This window comes from Molothrus ater, chromosome 6, assembly GCF_012460135.2.
Source record: "Molothrus ater isolate BHLD 08-10-18 breed brown headed cowbird chromosome 6, BPBGC_Mater_1.1, whole genome shotgun sequence".
NCBI lineage: Eukaryota > Metazoa > Chordata > Aves > Passeriformes > Icteridae > Molothrus > Molothrus ater.
Genome location: NC_050483.2, coordinates 31680372 through 31697149, shown reverse-complemented (window position 1 = coordinate 31697149; position 16778 = coordinate 31680372). Strand labels below are relative to the sequence as shown.

Genomic DNA, 16778 nt, shown 5'->3' with positions numbered 1-16778 from the left:
CTGCAGCAGTACAACTGTTAAACAGTGTTCTTTCCTTCCTGAAATATGGCAGCTTTTTTTTTGTGACACTGGATTTCAGCTAGAAAATGCAGAAATTCTAAGTTGTTGTCTCAAACAAAAATCAGACAAAAAAAAAGCTTCAGCTCTTTCATTCCTGCAAAGCTACATTTTTTTTTTTTCTGGTATTCTGTTTTTACATGGCTATTGCCAGGAAAAGCAAAAAGAACAGATAAGATTTCAATTTTGAAATTGAGGGCAATGGAATAAAAAACCAAAAGCAAACCAACCCACAACAAAACAAACTAAAATAAACGCCTTGCAAATCTCCTTACATAATAAAATAGCTTTCCTGTCTCTTACTCTTCTTTTGTTTCACTACAGACATAAGTGGCAGAGTCAGAAAAAAAGCCTAGACAGATCTCTTGTCTCCCCACCAGCTACCTTACCCTCCAGAGTGACACTCTGTGCTCCACTGTGTTGTACCGCATCCCCCACAGGTAACACCCTGGAACACAGGTGGTCACACAGCAGGCTGCCCTGCATCACAGCAAGAAAAAAGTAAAAGGGACTATTTTGCCCGAACTGTGTATGAGATATCTGTTTGTGTCTTAAAAGTGTATGAAATCTGTCTGAGATGTTGGGATGCAGTAAGGTTCAGGAAAGGAGTTTTTCAGTTTTGCAGCATAATTATATTTCATAGCTGTCATATATTGAAATATGTATGTAAATAACACATTGAGCTCCTTAATGCCTCTTTTCATAATTCCCAGTTAGAGCTTCATGCTGTAAGGGCTTCTGATATTCATACAAACTCAGTTTGCTTAGCTGAGTCACTTCTCGCATCATCTTGCTCCAGAAGTGCCCTGAAAGCAAAGCATGTCAGCAAACACCTCCTACAGCTTCAGGAGACAAAAGAAAAAGAAAAGCAAATGCACGAGGACAGAGGGATTTTATGACTTTCATTTTCTTGGCAAATTCTTTTATAGTCATTAAGTACATAAGATGCAATTGTACATAAGATGTAATTGCAACACAAAAAATTGTGAAAAAGAGTTTAAAAAGTTTAGCTTGACATATGATATTTCTTCATTTGGCATAAAAGTTTATATTTGTTCAGCAATCAAACTTCATCCTAATAAAACAAGCTTTTCTAAATAGCTTTTGAAAAATAGTCACATATGGATTGCATTATACATGTAGGTGTTTTGAGGCCAGAAAACATATTTTTTGTTCTCTGTCTGCATCACATAGCTGAGTGGAATGCTGGTGGGTGACCATGGCTCCTAGGTGTGGACATCATTACAAGCCCACAACCTGACTCTACATGCAGTATATGCCAAACAAGAAACATTTTCAACATACAGGACATCATACTTTTCAGAGCAGAACCCAAGACTTTTGAATTACTTAGATGCTTAAAGATTTTCTCTTGAACTCATTTATTCATTTGACTTTCTAATGTCCTATTTATGAGGATTTTCAAATTATTCTTAGATCAAGCAATATTTAGAATGTAAAAAACCCTGAAATACTTCATTTTCAAAAAAAAAAAAAAATCCGGCCTCAAAATAAGAAAATAAGCACTTTTCCCTAATTAATTTTCTCGCATTCAGCTGATGGAAATCTGTATATTAAAAAGTTGATGTTCTGTCAATAAAAATATAAAATACTGCTTTTTCAGTAAGTACAATATTTTCCAATCTCCATCACACAGACATTAATTCTAAAACTCAAATAAGAGAGAGATTAAAATTCCTTAATTAAACAGAATCTTGCCAACGTGAAGCACAGCTTTAAACTTGATTTTCCATTACATTTTAAGAGAAACTTAACTCAACTCAGAATAACCTCAGCTTTTTTCTGTTACTACTTTGTAAGGCTTGATATGAAGCACAATGCTACTTAAATTAGCGCATTTTTTCATATAATCATCTGCAATGGAATAAACAGGAGAGTACCTGCACAAGAATACCAGGCCTGCTATGTTAGTATACCATCTTGAAACCAACATGCACATCTCTTTCCCTCACCTATTATTGTTTGCCTGCTTAGGTTTGAAATAGCAAGCAAAAACCCCTGTTTACTTGCTGGTTTACGATGAAGGTTTTTATCCATTACTTTTGGATATGTCTAAAATCCACAGGAAACTGGATTCTTTGAGTGTCAGTTCTTTTCTATGACTAAACAAGGAGTGTTCTTCCCATATATAGCAGAGAAGCTCACACACCTCAGCAGGAATGTAAGGATGGACACTTCCACAAGGGGCCCACACAACACACACTACCAATATCTTGCTTTGGCCCCAGGTCATGAATCACTTCTGAGACACTGCTGATCTCATTCATCAAGTCAGGAAGACAGCAGTGTAGACCACCAGTAACTCAGCAAGAGCTGAGTCAGTGCTTGTTCTAGACTCATTACAGCTCAGCTAGAAAAGTTACCGCTGTGTTGGTGAGACAAACCAAGCTCCTTTCTCTGAGAGATACTGGCTTGCTAGGTGTATTAGGGCCAGGATCTCAGCTCTCATAGGTCACTTACATCTCCCTGAGTCATTAAAAGCTATTCCAATTTATTCAAGAAGAGGCTCTGGCCCCTGTGAGTTTTGGCTTCTCTGCAAAGGCTTTTAATAAGGTGCCAACTGTCCTGGCAGTGAGGATACTTTGAGTAGCACTCAAAGTTAGCAGTAGCACACAGGAGCTCGGCCCAATAACATTTTTCTCTGCAAGAATTAAGTACAGCACTTCCTTTAAGCTTACACAATTCTTACTGTTCCATTGAAACAAAGAACAACTCACATGGTGAATACCAGGAAGAAATGAGAGAGGAAATAAAAGAAAAGAAGCCAAGCAAAACAAGAGCAAGCAGGTAGTTGTAGTTGTCAGGTTCACAGTACACACCACTACCATCCAATGACATTAAAGCTCTTCATCTCAAATCTATACCTATACCACAAAAACATGCACATTTCCATAGGCCTCTTTAATACTAAATAATTAAACAACATTTCCCCATGAGTATTCCAGCTCCAATTAGAAGCCCTGATGAGAATTGACAGAATTCAAGTCTGAGTATGGTAGTAGGAAGAAGTATTTCCCTTTCAGCACTGGGTGCTTTTTTAACCAGTCTTTGGTTGGGATCTAACCAGCACAGCTGAAGCTTTGGAGCAAACCCACGGAATGTTTTGTTAAGGATTCCAGCAGAAATAAGGAACTCTTCCAAGCTGGAAATTATTCCGGATACCTGAAAGAATGATGAGGGGAAAAGACATATTTCCCCCTGCCTCCCTCAATCTCAAACAAATAAAGAGACATAACATTTTTTTAACATTCTTTTAAAAAATATTTTTAAAAATTTCTACTTTCATTCAGTCCAGATGCAGCTGCAATTATTTATCTTTTTGGTACCCAAATTTATTTTTTGTATTTTTGTGAATGAGCGAGCAAATACTTGCAGAAACAATTCTACTTTCCAACTGTCAAAGAAATCTGAACACTTGTCTTGCTTGACCCAAGGTGCTAGAGCATACTTGGAACACTGCAGATTATGCTAAGAGGAAAAAACCAGATGAGAAGATATGGTATAGGATATTCAGCTGCAAGAAAAGGAAGATGGATTTTGAGGAGGGAACACAACTTCTATATCAGGACCTGCTTCCTAAAGTGTTTCCTAGTGTGCTTTAAGTCAGAGTGAGAGCTACTCCAGATCACCAACTCTGGCTAGATCCCTGAATGCAGTAGGGTATTAAGTGGACATACCTGCACTGCAATTGCTGCCCAGAAATGACACCTAGGAAAGGCAATGCCAGAGTGGCATGTAAATGACAAACCAGAAATAAACAACAGAGAAGCAGCTTGCCTGCAGCAGTGCCATCGTGGGCACCAAGAGGAGCCCAGATCAAAGAGCAGAAAGCTCCTCCTGCAGCAGCGCTGCTGTGCCCGGGCTGCGGCCCTGGGCAGGGGCAGCGTGGAGCAGCGTGAGAGACACAGAGCAGAAGAGACTGAATAGACCCCTTCAATTCAACTGCTCCACAGGAGGAAATGGAAAAGAGCACAAAGTCTCAGCATACTGAGAGGTGGGACTGGTAACCTTTTCTTTGGAATCATGAAGGAGGGACACCAATTACTTAAAAACAAATAAAATAAAATACAAACAATAGCACTTTTATGAGTTAAAAAAACCCAAACAAACAAAATAATACAAATTCTCTAGGCCTCTCCTTCTACCCATATAGATGTCATTTGCTGTAATTCCTTGCCAGTAATCCTTCCCCTCTTCATGGTCTTTGGATTTCAGTTGGCTCCTGCACACCAACTCATTTTCTCTCTCATGCTGCCACCTACCACTGCGCTATGGTGACTTGCCCTGTGAAGTGATGTTTTTTTTTAACAAGTTGTCGCTAAGTGTGTGTGAATTATTGTAACGGGCCTGATTTACTACCTTGCTAAGCACTCAGGCTCTAAGAGAAGCCAAGTCTCGGTGCCAGCAAAGAGCAAGCTACCGCTAAGTACTGTGAAAGTCAGAAAGCTGGCATCTTGCCTAGCTCTGGCACCCCTAATGTAGCAAATCCTTTCATTTTAATTCGTCTTCCCCTTCTGCAAGTAAAACTACCTCTTAGGTGAGATCCGGGCCTGTCTGAGGTCCAAGGCGGCAGCTGACTGCTGGTGACAGAGAAGGGCTGGTTTGATTGACGGGCAGTAACTCGTGCCCAGCAGCCAGGAGAGCCCAGACCTATCGGCACCACCTGCAGCGCTCGTGTCCGTGGCAGAGCTTTGCCGAGCGCTTTTTCTGCGGCGTGATGCCCGCAGCTGGAGGCGGCAGCTGACAAACGTCTCCGTTTAGTTAGCAAGCCCAAAAGTCAGCCCGTGGCTCAGAGGCTGCTCCTGCCGGTAAAGCCTGTGGGTAGCCCCGCAAGACACCGGCACTGGAGCGCTTGGAGGACGGGGGCCGGCTAGCACTGGAAGAAGTGCAGGCTTCGCTGCGGGCTCTGTCCGCCCTCCGGGGCTGTGCCCCTCGGTGCCCCCAGCCCGACGCTGTCTGCAGATTCGGGGTACACCTTCGGGCAGCTGCAGTGTACAGAGATGCTCCCGGCTATTGCTGGGACGGTCTGGGTCCGCAAAGCGCTCAACCCCCCCCCCCCCACGAGTTCTGCCTCCTTTCGGGCGGCCCCCGGGACCTGCGGAGGCTGGCGCGGCGCGGCTGCGCTGCCCCGGCTGCGCTGCCCGCGGCTGCCCCGACGGCCGGGCCGCTCCGGCCGGCTCCGCGCTCCGCCTCGGCGGGACGCGCCGCTGCTTCGCCGTCCTTGCCCCTCTCGGAGGCTTGAGGAGCCCCCCGCCCCCCGAGAGACAGCGACGGGACAAAATTAAGGAAAAAAAAAAAAAGACAAATCCCCCGCTTCCCCCCCCCCCAAAAAAAAAAAAAAAAAAAATCCAAACCCTCAGTGATACAGAGCCATGAGCGCGGGGCTGAGGATCGAGAGCCACGGTTTAACACCCCTGCACACAGACATTGCCACAGAGGCTTTTTCCTCCAAAGCTGCGAAATTCCCGGCATACTGCAGAACCTCAGAAAGCCAATTTGCAAGAGGGAGGGCTGCAAAGGTGGCTGCCTCCCCCGGCCAAGGCAGGCCGGTCAGGGGCTCCCCGCAGCCGGCCCACTCGCCCGGCCGGCTCACGGGCAGGGAAGCACCCAGCGTGCGCGGAAAGGCGGCGGAGGCGGTAGGATTTAATTCTTCTTAACTGTCATACTTTAATGGGGATGGAAAATGTGAATTTTCTGTGCATTCCAGGAACAATTCCTTGGGGTGGTGACCTTTAGCACCGATTCTCTGAAGACAGGAAAGTAGTCGAGTGTTTATCTGGATGACTGAAAGCTTTCCCTGGTGGAAGTTTATGGAAGTGTTAAAAGGGGCGGATAACACGGGCTTTGGAGGCGCTTGTCCAATGATCTGGAGGGGCTTGGAGAGCAGATCTCAGCTGGCAGACATTTAAATGGGAGACAGCTCGGCGCTGCTGCAATTTGTAGGCAGGACCCGACATTCTCTCTCTCTATGGACTCCCGGGCAGCTTCGGGCTCCCACGCCACCCGCTCCACCGAGTGACCCATCGCTCAGAGCCCCGCAGAGCCCCAGCCCGCGCCGAGGAGCCACCGCCACCGAGCCGAGCCCCGCCGCGGAGCCGCCCGCGCCGCGCAGGTGAGCAGGGACACCAGCGGGTCCGGCGGCCGCGAGTTCGGCCAGTGTCTGTGGGAGGCAGAATTTCAAGCTCTCTATCCTACCTTCAGAAAGGGGCAAGGGAAGGAGCTGTTCACCGGTGTCTAGCAAAACTCCAGGGCGTCTCGGTTTTGCAGGGGGTGACGCCCGTCCCTCCCGTCTGCGGGAGCGAGGCGCACCGAGCTTTCCGCCGCAGCGCTGGGGATTAGGGCACCGTCACATCTCTTTCCCCTCACAAGCACGGGGACTGCAAAAGCCCCGTTAGCTCTGCCTCTCATCTCCGCCTACAGCATCACTCCCGACAAATTGGATTCGGCGCCCACCCGAGACACGGAAAAATCCCGGCCCGGCCTCTGCACGGAGCGGGGCGGGGGCAGATCCCCAGGTGCCAGCCCCATCCCATCTCGTCCCGCCGAGCTGCCCTCTACGAGGCCGCTTAGCCCCCGGCTCTGTCCTGGCCCGCCTTTGCAAATCTCCGCTCCTCGTAGGAGCGCGCTCCTGGTGCCTCAGGAGCTCCCGGGGCGGGCTGCGTGCCGTCCGGGAGACTCGGTGTGTGCCAGCGGGGTCGGATGCCGCGGAGCGGAGGCTCCGCACCGGCAGCGCCCGTGGGCAGCGCCCCGCGTCCTTCCCCGCGCAGCCCCGGGCGGGCGGGAGCGCAGCGGACGGAACGCGACCCCAGCGCTGCGCTCGGCGACCTCGGCCGCCTCTCCGCCCAGCCCTCCCACCTGACTCGGAGCCGCGGGAGTTTTGTCGAGCCGACGGCTCCGTGCGCCCGTCGGTCAGCGCTGCCCTCACGGAGCTGACAGCCCCTCGGCCCGGCCGCGCTCCTCCCGGCCCGGGGCCAGCGGCGCGGCTCGGCGCAGGGCTTTTCCCTTCTGGAGGGCAAGCCTGCTTGCTTGCCCCGTCTGTTTCAATACGATCCCCCGGGGGCTTGGCAGTCCCTTCAGCGAGTTCGTCCTCCGTTGGGTTAATCTAGATCGCGGCCGTGGCCCGTGGGAAGAGCCGTCGGTGTCGCCTGCCGCCGCCAGGAGCGTCCCCGCCCTCGGGGAGCCGGGCCGAGTCGCTCCCGGCCACGCCGAGCCAAACCGAGCCTGCGGTCTCCCCGCCCTGCCGGCGGCCGGCGATCCCCGCGGCGCAGCCAGGCTCTCCCGTGTTACTGCCTCGGCTGGGGCGGTGCGGCCCGGGGCTGGCAAGGCGCGGGGCTGGCAAGGTGCGCGGCCCCCGGCCCGCTGTACCGCAGAGTCCCTCCCCGGCCATCAGCTGCGGCCGCACTCCTGGTGTCCCATTTGTGGCTCCTCTCGGCGAAAGAATGGCAAGCGAATCCTGTTTCGGTCACCAGGGCTGAGACACAACCTCCTTTTCACAGACGGGGCTCTGGGTCACCAGCGCGCCTTTGGCTCTCCCTGCTGCTGACAGGACGCCGGGTTTATCAGGCGTTTTGTGAGCAGCGACCTCCGGGTGCAGAGCCAGTGGCTCCCCAGCCTCAGCTGCCTCTGAGCCCGGCCCCGCGACCCGAGAGCCGCAGAAGCGCTCAGCTCCTGCCCCGCTCCTCTCTGAGCCCGGCAAAGCGGGAATAACCAACCAGCGTGCGCTGAGGCTGTGTGTAAGTGACAAAGGCACCGATGGCCGTAGCTCTCCGCTCCTCTTCAGCGTTCAGTGCCAAGTTGTGCTAAAGCATTTGGCTTTTTTCTCTCGGCAGTGCTACCCAGAAATGCGTAGCTTCTGCTGAAGACTCTCCTTTCCAGCACGCACGGCAGTGCAGAGAGAGAAGCAAAGCTCTCTCGGTTGTTTTAGGGCTCCCTGAGGAAATGCGTCTGCAGGGAGTTTGGCGCAGGGAAGCTGGGAGCTGTCAGGCCGCGTGGGCGTCTTCAGGCAAGGCAAACCCGGGTTTGGTACCAGCCATGTCCACCATGATGTTCAGCATCCCGGGAATCCCATAGGATGTCCTGCAGAAAAATAGTTTCTTAAACGGGGAATTCTCAAGGTTTCAAGGGTTGGTTGGTTGGTTGGTTGGTTTGTTTGTTTGTTTTAAAAATTGCTGCCTACACTCCTTATATGTCTCAACCCCCCCCACCCCATCTCTATGACTCTCAAGAAGAAATTTTCTGAAATGTAAATATATCCAAATTCTATGAAACACAGATGTTAGTTTTGCTGTCTTGATTTCAAAAAAAATGCAGTTTTCTGGGAACTGCCATCACTATGCTTTTTTAATATTTAAAAATACAGATCTATGAACTATGAAAACATTACGTAAGAGTGTTTCTGTAATTCAGACGTAATATGCAAGGCATAAAATTATTCTGATCCTTCGGGACATAAACCACTTCTATTTTCGTAGTAGTCAAAGGGATTGTATTTTGTGTCTTTCTTTGGCTTGTATTTGAAGTCCACCAAATAATTGTTGGTTTTTTTTTTTTTAGTTCTTCATCAGATTATTTTTCATGTTTCTTGTGAAGCACAGGAGTCCATGGCTCTTCATAATATTTTGCTAATAGAAGGGGTTTACAGATGAGGTTACAGGCCTGTTAAGATCTGTGACAATTTTGCTGGGTATTTCAACCAGGTTTCCATCCAGATCCTTTAAACAAGTTGTGTTGAGCTAAAAATGTCAGTAGTAACTTTCTGACTCTGCCTAGGAACTCATAGGGAAATTCTGTCTGTGAACTGACATGTGGAGATCCTTAATTCATAGCAGAAAATGTATAAGTGAAAAAAATTACAAACTAATTGTATGAAATAGTAAACCTGAAAGCATTTATATTTCTTTCAATAGTTGCTAGTACTAATCCACACATTTCTTAATCTGTTTTAGATGATGAGATCTCAGGCTCTAGATAAACCACATATGAAGTGATATGAATGTTAGGGCCCAATTCTGCTCCTGTTTGAAGTCAGCAATAAAACTTCTTTTGGCTTTAGGACTAAGAGCTTACAGATGATGAAAAGTGGAACTCAGCAGTGGAATATGGAAAGAATAGTGTTTTGTAGTATTGTGTTACTTTAAAAAAATAAATATTCTGTCATATCTCTCTGGATCTGAATGAAATGAGGGAATTGATCATTTTGGTTATGGTCATCTGTTTGTTCAAAGGATTCTCAAATGAATTCTCCGAAGGATTTCTTGTTATGCCAGTGTAACAGCCAGTTGGTATCAAGTAATGAAAATTTTGCAGAAACATGGAATATAAGCTTTTACAGCCTGATTCTCACAGCTGCAGAGCTACAACTTCTGCAGAGTTATGACTGTAATGAGGAGAAAAAGCATTTACTTCAGGAGACATTTCTCTTCAGTAAAACTTTTGGTATGGTAACGCTGATTTTAGTTACTTCTACTGTCCTCTTCTGTGTTTTACTTCTTTCAGTAAAAAACCTGTTAAAGAAACACTCACAACTGCTAACTCATAGAGAGATGAACCACTTCACTTCCTAGTGTAAGCCAAGGTGTCATCTTCTCTCATAAGCAAAAGCATTGATTGCCCTGCCACCAGAGGTGCTGCAGGGTGCCCGTACTCCATTTTGGCTGCTTTCCTTCCTGAGGCATACCACCTCATTTTCCTTTGTGTTTTTCATTTAAAAAATTTAGATCTTAATTTAGAAATAAATTTTTAATTAGTTATTAAAAAAAGATCCTGCTTAGCTGCTGTTCACACAGCCTCTTCTGAATTTAACCTGTATTTATCCCGAGTTTCTGGATTACTTTTAGATGTGTGTTTTGGAAGTGACCATAACAAATGTTTCTGCCGAGTGGCTAATTTTCATTTGAGTTACAATTTCTTTTATGAGCATGTAATGCAGCTTCCACCTTTAAGGCTGGAAACCAACCCAGTGAAAAATTACCTCTTCCCAGTTTAGGATTACACTGAAACACATGCTTGCATTTCCTTAGGATAAGCTTGTGCTTCATAAAGTTGCATGAATCTGGGCCACAGACCTTACAATAGTATATATTACTATGAAACTCTCCCCAGATTCCCATCCCAGAATACAACTCATTTTTGTAGGACTAGACCTTGCTGTGCCATCTATGGTGAAAAAAAAAGAAAGAAAATGTGTAGCTAATCAGTTTTAAAAATAAAAGTAATCCAGGAATATGCATATTGGTGGAACCTCATCCAAGTTGTGGGACACTAAATAAAATAAACACCTGAAGTTTTCTGGCACTGCTTACAACCTAGCAATTTATTTTCAACTTCATGCAATAACTTTTTTTTCTTTCTTTTAAGACTGGCACCATGTTGAGTAAATAAAGTGCATATTAAAATAGTGGTGACTAGACAGTCACCAGAGAAATAAGAATAGTTTTGAAAGAAATCATTCTGATCTCTTAACGGAATAAACAATAGTTAATAATTCTCTGAAAACTTATTTTTAAGAAAAAATTAAAACTAAACATGTTTAAACAATATTCAGGTTGTAATAGAGATGAGGAAAAACCAGCAAATGTGAAGTCTAGGCTGACACTTGAAATTATGCTGTGTTATTCCTTAATTGGAATTCCCAACTTATTTTTGTCTATGTCAAAGTCTTAAGGTTATTAAAATTGTGCATTCCATGCCATATTTCATTTAGATACTGACAGCTGCCCTTCCAGATTGTCTGTTGGAGTCACCAACTGCATCATTCTTATGCCCCTTCCTTGACTGCCAAACACAGGACATGCTGGTACATAGATTACTGAAATGAATGTATACATCTATGATACATCAGGAACTCTAGGTGCTCTAGAAATCTGCTGACAAAGACTAAAAATATTAGATCCACAATCAACTCCCTGAATGTAGTAGAACCCCCTATGACACTTTCCTACTTCAGGAATTCCTCTCTCAATCCATTTGATGAGAAAGGCTGTTTGAACAGCACAACATTTATTTTCTCCATGTGACTGGGAAGACCTAATAACTGAGAAATTAGCAGTTATTTTTTACAGCAAACAGTACTTATCCTGAGCCTCTGCTGAGTCTCTAGGTGGCCCTCACAGCACTGGCATTTGGCTGCTTTCCTGCCTAGTTGTGTGGTCTCAGCAGAGCGGATGAAGCCGTCCAGGACAGTGCCCATGGTTTCACATGTTTCTTGGGCAGTAACACAAGAAGGATTTTTCAATTTAAATGCTATTTTTTTCCATACTAATAAAGGAAGTCAAACAGGGAATATAACTGCAGCACTCCAAGCAGGTAGAAAACAATGACTTCCTCAACATTTTTTTTTCACAGTTCTTTTCCTTTTTAATGCCTGTGTCTCTTCACAATTTTAGTGTTTTACAGTGGTTTTTTGCAATTAGTTGTTCATTTCTGGTGCCTTCCTCCACGCTTCCATGGAGAGTGTCCCTCAGAGACTTAATACCTCACCTGTCTTGCTACCACATAGCTCCTTTCAGAAAAACTTGGAGACCATGGTGCTTCTGGAAGGGGGAAGTGTGACACTGATGAGTTTTTTCTGTGCTGGTTGGTGTTTTAAGCTGACAGAACAGCCTCAAGAACTCAGATTTGGGAAGCAACAGAAATGGTGGAATAAGGGAGGAAAGTATAAGTAGGAAAGTTATTCCTACCCAATAGTTAGGTTTGGGGCAGCCATACGGTTTTGAAGGACCTGATGATCCCCACTTAACTGCACTTCCTGAAGTGGTCTCTTTTTGTATGCACAAACTCTGTGCATATTTACAAAATTCTGCCCTCCAACAACACCATTCTGTGTAAAATGAATAAAATTTAGGGATCTGAAAAATTCTCAGTACTGTGATTGCATCTGTATTACTTCAATCAAGAATTCAGTGCAATGTATGAGAGGATGTAGTTTGAAATTATAAGACACATCTCTTTTAACCTGTACCTAAATATTCTTTTATGTTTGTTGCCTGGCTTGTTGCACATCTCTCAGCTTAAGCATCATTGCACTCAGATACACTGGACCCCTTTGGAGGTGCAGTGTGGCAGAGGTTGGGAAGCTGTAAAACAGGCTGCAGGTGTATACAACATATACATTATATACTGGATGTACATTATTCAAGGAGCTGTATAAAGTTTCTTAGTCTGATTAGGGAACAGAAATCTAGACTACATCTGCTGAGACAAAGACTATAGCCCTCTGGTATTGTAGATAGCTGTATCATGTAAATGAATCCTTGTGTAGTATAAAATTTGTTCTTCCACTGTTGTAAGTAAGGAGCAATCTTCCTGTATGTTAGTGAGCTATAAGAAGGGAATGAGAACTAGGGTAATGCACGTGGAGAAAAAAGCTGGAAAAAGATGGAGGACACACAAACAAAATTCTGTTTGGGCTTACTTTCAATCACTCTATTTGAAAGCTTTTATCACTTGGTAATTTGGGAACAGCTTTCCAGCTGGTTCAGGCTTGAATTCTTATGTTTTATAAGTGTGTGTGCACACATTTTTTTCATGGAGCTGAAAATTTAGTGCATACCTGGCTTCTGTTGATATCTGAAATCCACAACTGTGCTTTATTTCCTCACCTTCCTTCCTACAGGATGGTCCGCACGCTGTATGCCATCGGTGCCCTGTTTCTTCTGATGGGGTTTCTGCTGCCAGCGGCCGAAGGGAGAAAGCGGAATCGTGGATCTCAGGGTGCTATCCCTCCTCCTGTCAAGGATCAGCCCAATGATTCGGAGCAGATGCAGACACAGCAGCAGTCAGGCTCCAGGCACCGAGAGCGAGGAAAGGGCACCTCGATGCCTGCTGAGGAGGTGCTGGAGTCCAGCCAGGAGGCGCTGCACATCACTGAGCGCAAGTACCTGAAGCGGGACTGGTGCAAAACCCAGCCCCTCAAACAAACTATCCACGAGGAAGGCTGCAACAGCCGCACCATCATCAACAGGTTCTGCTACGGCCAGTGCAATTCCTTCTACATCCCCCGGCACGTCCGTAAAGAAGAAGGCTCCTTCCAGTCTTGTTCCTTCTGCAAGCCCAAGAAATTCACCACTATGACTGTTACACTCAATTGCCCCGAGCTTCAGCCCCCAAGAAAGAAAAAAAGAATCACCCGAGTTAAGGAGTGCCGGTGTATATCTATTGACTTGGACTAAATGGAGAAAAAGTAGCAATTGCACTCTGACTGTATGCAATCACTGCCATTGTGAGAGTGAGTGGCGTGAACTAGCCTACCTTCAAGGCTGGCCAAAACTGAAAGGGACCTAGTGAATTACCTAAAACAAGCAAAACCCCCCAAAAAGAAAGAAAAAATTCATGTAAGGAAAGGGCATGCATGTGTGTGTGTAGGGGAGAAAATGGATATGGATGAGCAAATGCATGAATGTTCACTACAAAAAAAAAAAAAACAAAAACCAACCAAACAAAAACAGCGTATGAGACAGTAAAAAAAACCCTAATTACCCATAGTCATGAATTAGGTTTCCTAATTCATGTGTATATTCACAATTTTGCTGCTTGCTGGGAAAGTGGAGCTGTGGCTTTTGCGAATGTTCACCTTTGTGCTATTTTTTTTACTGTATTATGTGAAACATCAAAGCAAGAGGACAATATATTTCAAAGCACAAATCTATTCTTATATAAAAAATAGACAAAGAGCAGTTTAAAGTCTAGCACAGCCATCACTGAAAATAGAAGCTGTGTTGAGAGTTTGTACCACGCTTCTTCAAAAAAATAGCTGCAATCCAAAATCCATGTCTGGAGAACAATGGGGGGATGTGGGAGTGCTGAAAAGTCAATATAGGTGGATGAGAAACAGATCTACAGCAACTTAGAAAGCAAAAGGTCAAAGCAAGTAGAAAGGGAGAGTACAAAAGGGAGTAGAAAAAGGAAAGGTACATAAATAGGAAAACACAGAGGAAGAGATATTGTCTTCTGTTTACGTTTTGCTTTAATTTATATACCTAGTCATATATTACATAAATTAAAAAGAAACTATATACCAGGCTATAAATATACTTCTGAATTCTGATGGCTCTCCAAACCAAACAGAACCCATTCTTATGCCACTAGATCCATTTGATGTCTTTTATTTCTGATATCAGTTATTCTTCATATCTACATATATACGTATATGCAGTATCTCTTAGGCAGTGGTATCTATACATACATGCAATGAGTGTGCCTACTTCATTGTGTGTATCCAAACTCTTCTTTTTCACACACATACATAACCACAGCACAAAAATCTTGCTAACCAAGATCAAGTACAGAATGGCAGTAATTTAGTACATAAAGAGCAGAGCAAAAATTAAAACAAGCATCATGTGACTGAAAATGCAATAACCACACAAGAGACAAAAGACACGACATTCATGACTAGTAAACATTGCATTGTTATTGTTATTTTAGCTTTGCCACAGGCATGCAGTTTGTTGAAACAGAGATGCAGAACTTTGCCAGCAATGATCCTCTTTTTATATCTTTTACCACAGACTTGCATTTAAACTGGATTTGGAGTAAGTAAAGAGAATTAGGGCTGACTGCCCCTCTCATCTGGGGGGAAAAACATAAAAGGGGACACCCTACTTCCAACAGTTTGATGACTCTCACCTGTGATGTTATCTTGTCTTTTCTTTCGTTCAGGCTTAGGAGTTTAAAATTGATCAGGGCTATAAAGTTTGGCAAGAGCACAGAAGTTCCTACAAAAAAGTTATTTTAATGAGGTGTGTGCTGGGGATTGGACCAGAGAGGCAGCCCACCCATGCATGTTGTCCTTGCTATCCTGAGCACTCCAAGGCCCACACTTACTGTGTGATGGGTCTTGGAGGGTCCAGGACTCAGTTTCCCCACTCAGCAGCAATATTCTGTTGGATTCACTGTCAGTATAACTCTGCTCTCTCCCACCAGATGCCTCTCTCAGCCACAAGGTGATTATTTTGACATGATTTCTTGCCATAGAATATTAAGGAGGACAATCTGCCCAGAGGGAAAGATATATGATGAGTGGCATGTCACAGGTGCATTCTATGTGGCCTTGTTTTATCAATTTTCCCACCTGTTATGTAATGCATCATACATTTATTTGTGATATCCTGCATCTCTACAGCTCGTCTATCTTTGTTCTAAAATCCACTGCTGTGAGGTTTGTGTTTGTAAAATTAAATGATTACAACCCATTTATTGGTATTATTAAAATGCATTTCATTGGGTATACTCTCACTCAGCAGTTTGACATGTTTTCATGGATTTTAAAATCCAGTTTTAAAATCTGGAATTATAGGAGGTAGGTTTCCACTGTGTGGAATGTGAATAGTTAAACAGAAAGATAAGGATATTTAATGTTATTTTTAATACAAATTCTCTTTCACTCATAATAGGCAGGGAATATTTTCATTTAAATTTCTTTTTTTATTTTTTTTCCCCAGGGGAAAGGGCCAACCTCAGTCATTGCTGGAAATTTTGTACTAGCTTGGGTTTTTGTTCAAGAAATGGGAACACCTTATGAATCATTTTTTTCTTCATGTAAAATTGACAGCAAAATTCACATTTTCTTTGACAGAGACTGCTATGTCCCTAACCCCTTAGCTGTTAAGCATAGCTTCAGAAACTCCTTTAAGTTTTGTCTAGAATTCTCAAGGAAAATTGATAAAAGTATTCCAAATCTTTATGTTCTAAAACTGCCTGTGCATAGATCATGACGGAACTCCCTTTGAGGCAGATCCCCCTCACCCATATGAATTGCTAGTTATTGCCTGAGAGTAAGAAAGTTCTGCTAACTTACAATTATATGAGATATTTAATATCAACCACAATATGTATTTAAATGTCTGCTTTATTCTAAAAACAATGGACTATATAACCTAAGGCTGCAGTATTTTCATGCTCGGTCTCACAAAGCAAAACTTGGTTTAAAATGAAGTTTTAATTATTTTGTAACTGAATAGAATTGGAGTTTTTTTTCTTCCCAGCATTTTATACGTCATTTTAACTACTAGTAACGAATAAATAAAATATCTTCTCCAGCCTGTGTCTATTGTTGTTTGTTTTTTGGTTTTTTGTGGTTTTTCTGGTTTGGTTTTTCCCCCCTTCCTCAAGTTTCCAGCTCTTTCTGGATCTGTTGTACTTTATCCTGACTTCTGTGGTTTCTTCTAATTATAAAAGGCTTTACATTATGACAATAAGACATAGAGACAAGCAATGGCACCATCATTCAACACGGCTACTTCAATAAGGCTTTTAAATGAGATCTGTCACTTGCCCCTCACCCTTCCACAATTTATAGAAGGAAAATCTCAATCTTTGCTCACACTTTTCCCCTTGTAAACCATAGAGTGACAGTTGAAAATATAAATCAGCTTTGAATTGTTGTAGAGTTAAAGTTGGAGCTGGCCTGCATTCCTTATGCCTTATCTCAGTTTAGTGTTTAGCTGGCCGTTTAGTCCCACTTCTAGAAAAAAAGAGTAAGGAACACCTTTACAATACAGCATATTGCAAGCTGCAAATAGGGACAGAGGAGATGCAAAAGAATTATAAGAAAAGAACAGGAAGATTTGTCACTGCTGCTAGCACATGTGCAAGGCCAGGGTTGAGGAAGGACTGCAGCCAGGGAGAACATATTTCTTCGAACTTTCCACCCTTTTTGTTAAGTCTTCCTTCACATCTAGCTTTGTCATGCTTCTAAAACT

The 16778-nt window shown here is 44.1% G+C and overlaps 1 protein-coding gene across 1 annotated transcript; it reads left to right on the top strand.

Annotated features, from left to right (window-relative positions):
* The first annotated feature begins 5985 nt into the window (after nucleotides 1–5985).
* GREM1 (gremlin 1, DAN family BMP antagonist) lies at nucleotides 5986–16124 on the top strand. Its single transcript, XM_036385049.2, has 2 exons — nucleotides 5986–6190; nucleotides 12692–16124. The coding sequence occupies exons 1-2, from the start codon at nucleotides 5988–5990 to the stop codon at nucleotides 13245–13247; spliced, it is 759 nt and encodes a 252-aa protein (XP_036240942.1). The 5' UTR covers nucleotides 5986–5987; the 3' UTR covers nucleotides 13248–16124.
* Nucleotides 16125–16778: the final 654 nt, after the last annotated feature.

Excerpts from the sequence above, each read along its gene's own strand:
- GREM1 (XM_036385049.2), top strand. The coding sequence starts at position 5,988 with ATGGGAGACAGCTCGGCGCTGCTGCAATTTGTAGGCAGGACCCGACAT. Across the intron at positions 6,191-12,691 it reads GAGCCGCCCGCGCCGCGCAG|GATGGTCCGCACGCTGTATG; the intron begins GTGAGCAGGGAC and ends TCCTTCCTACAG.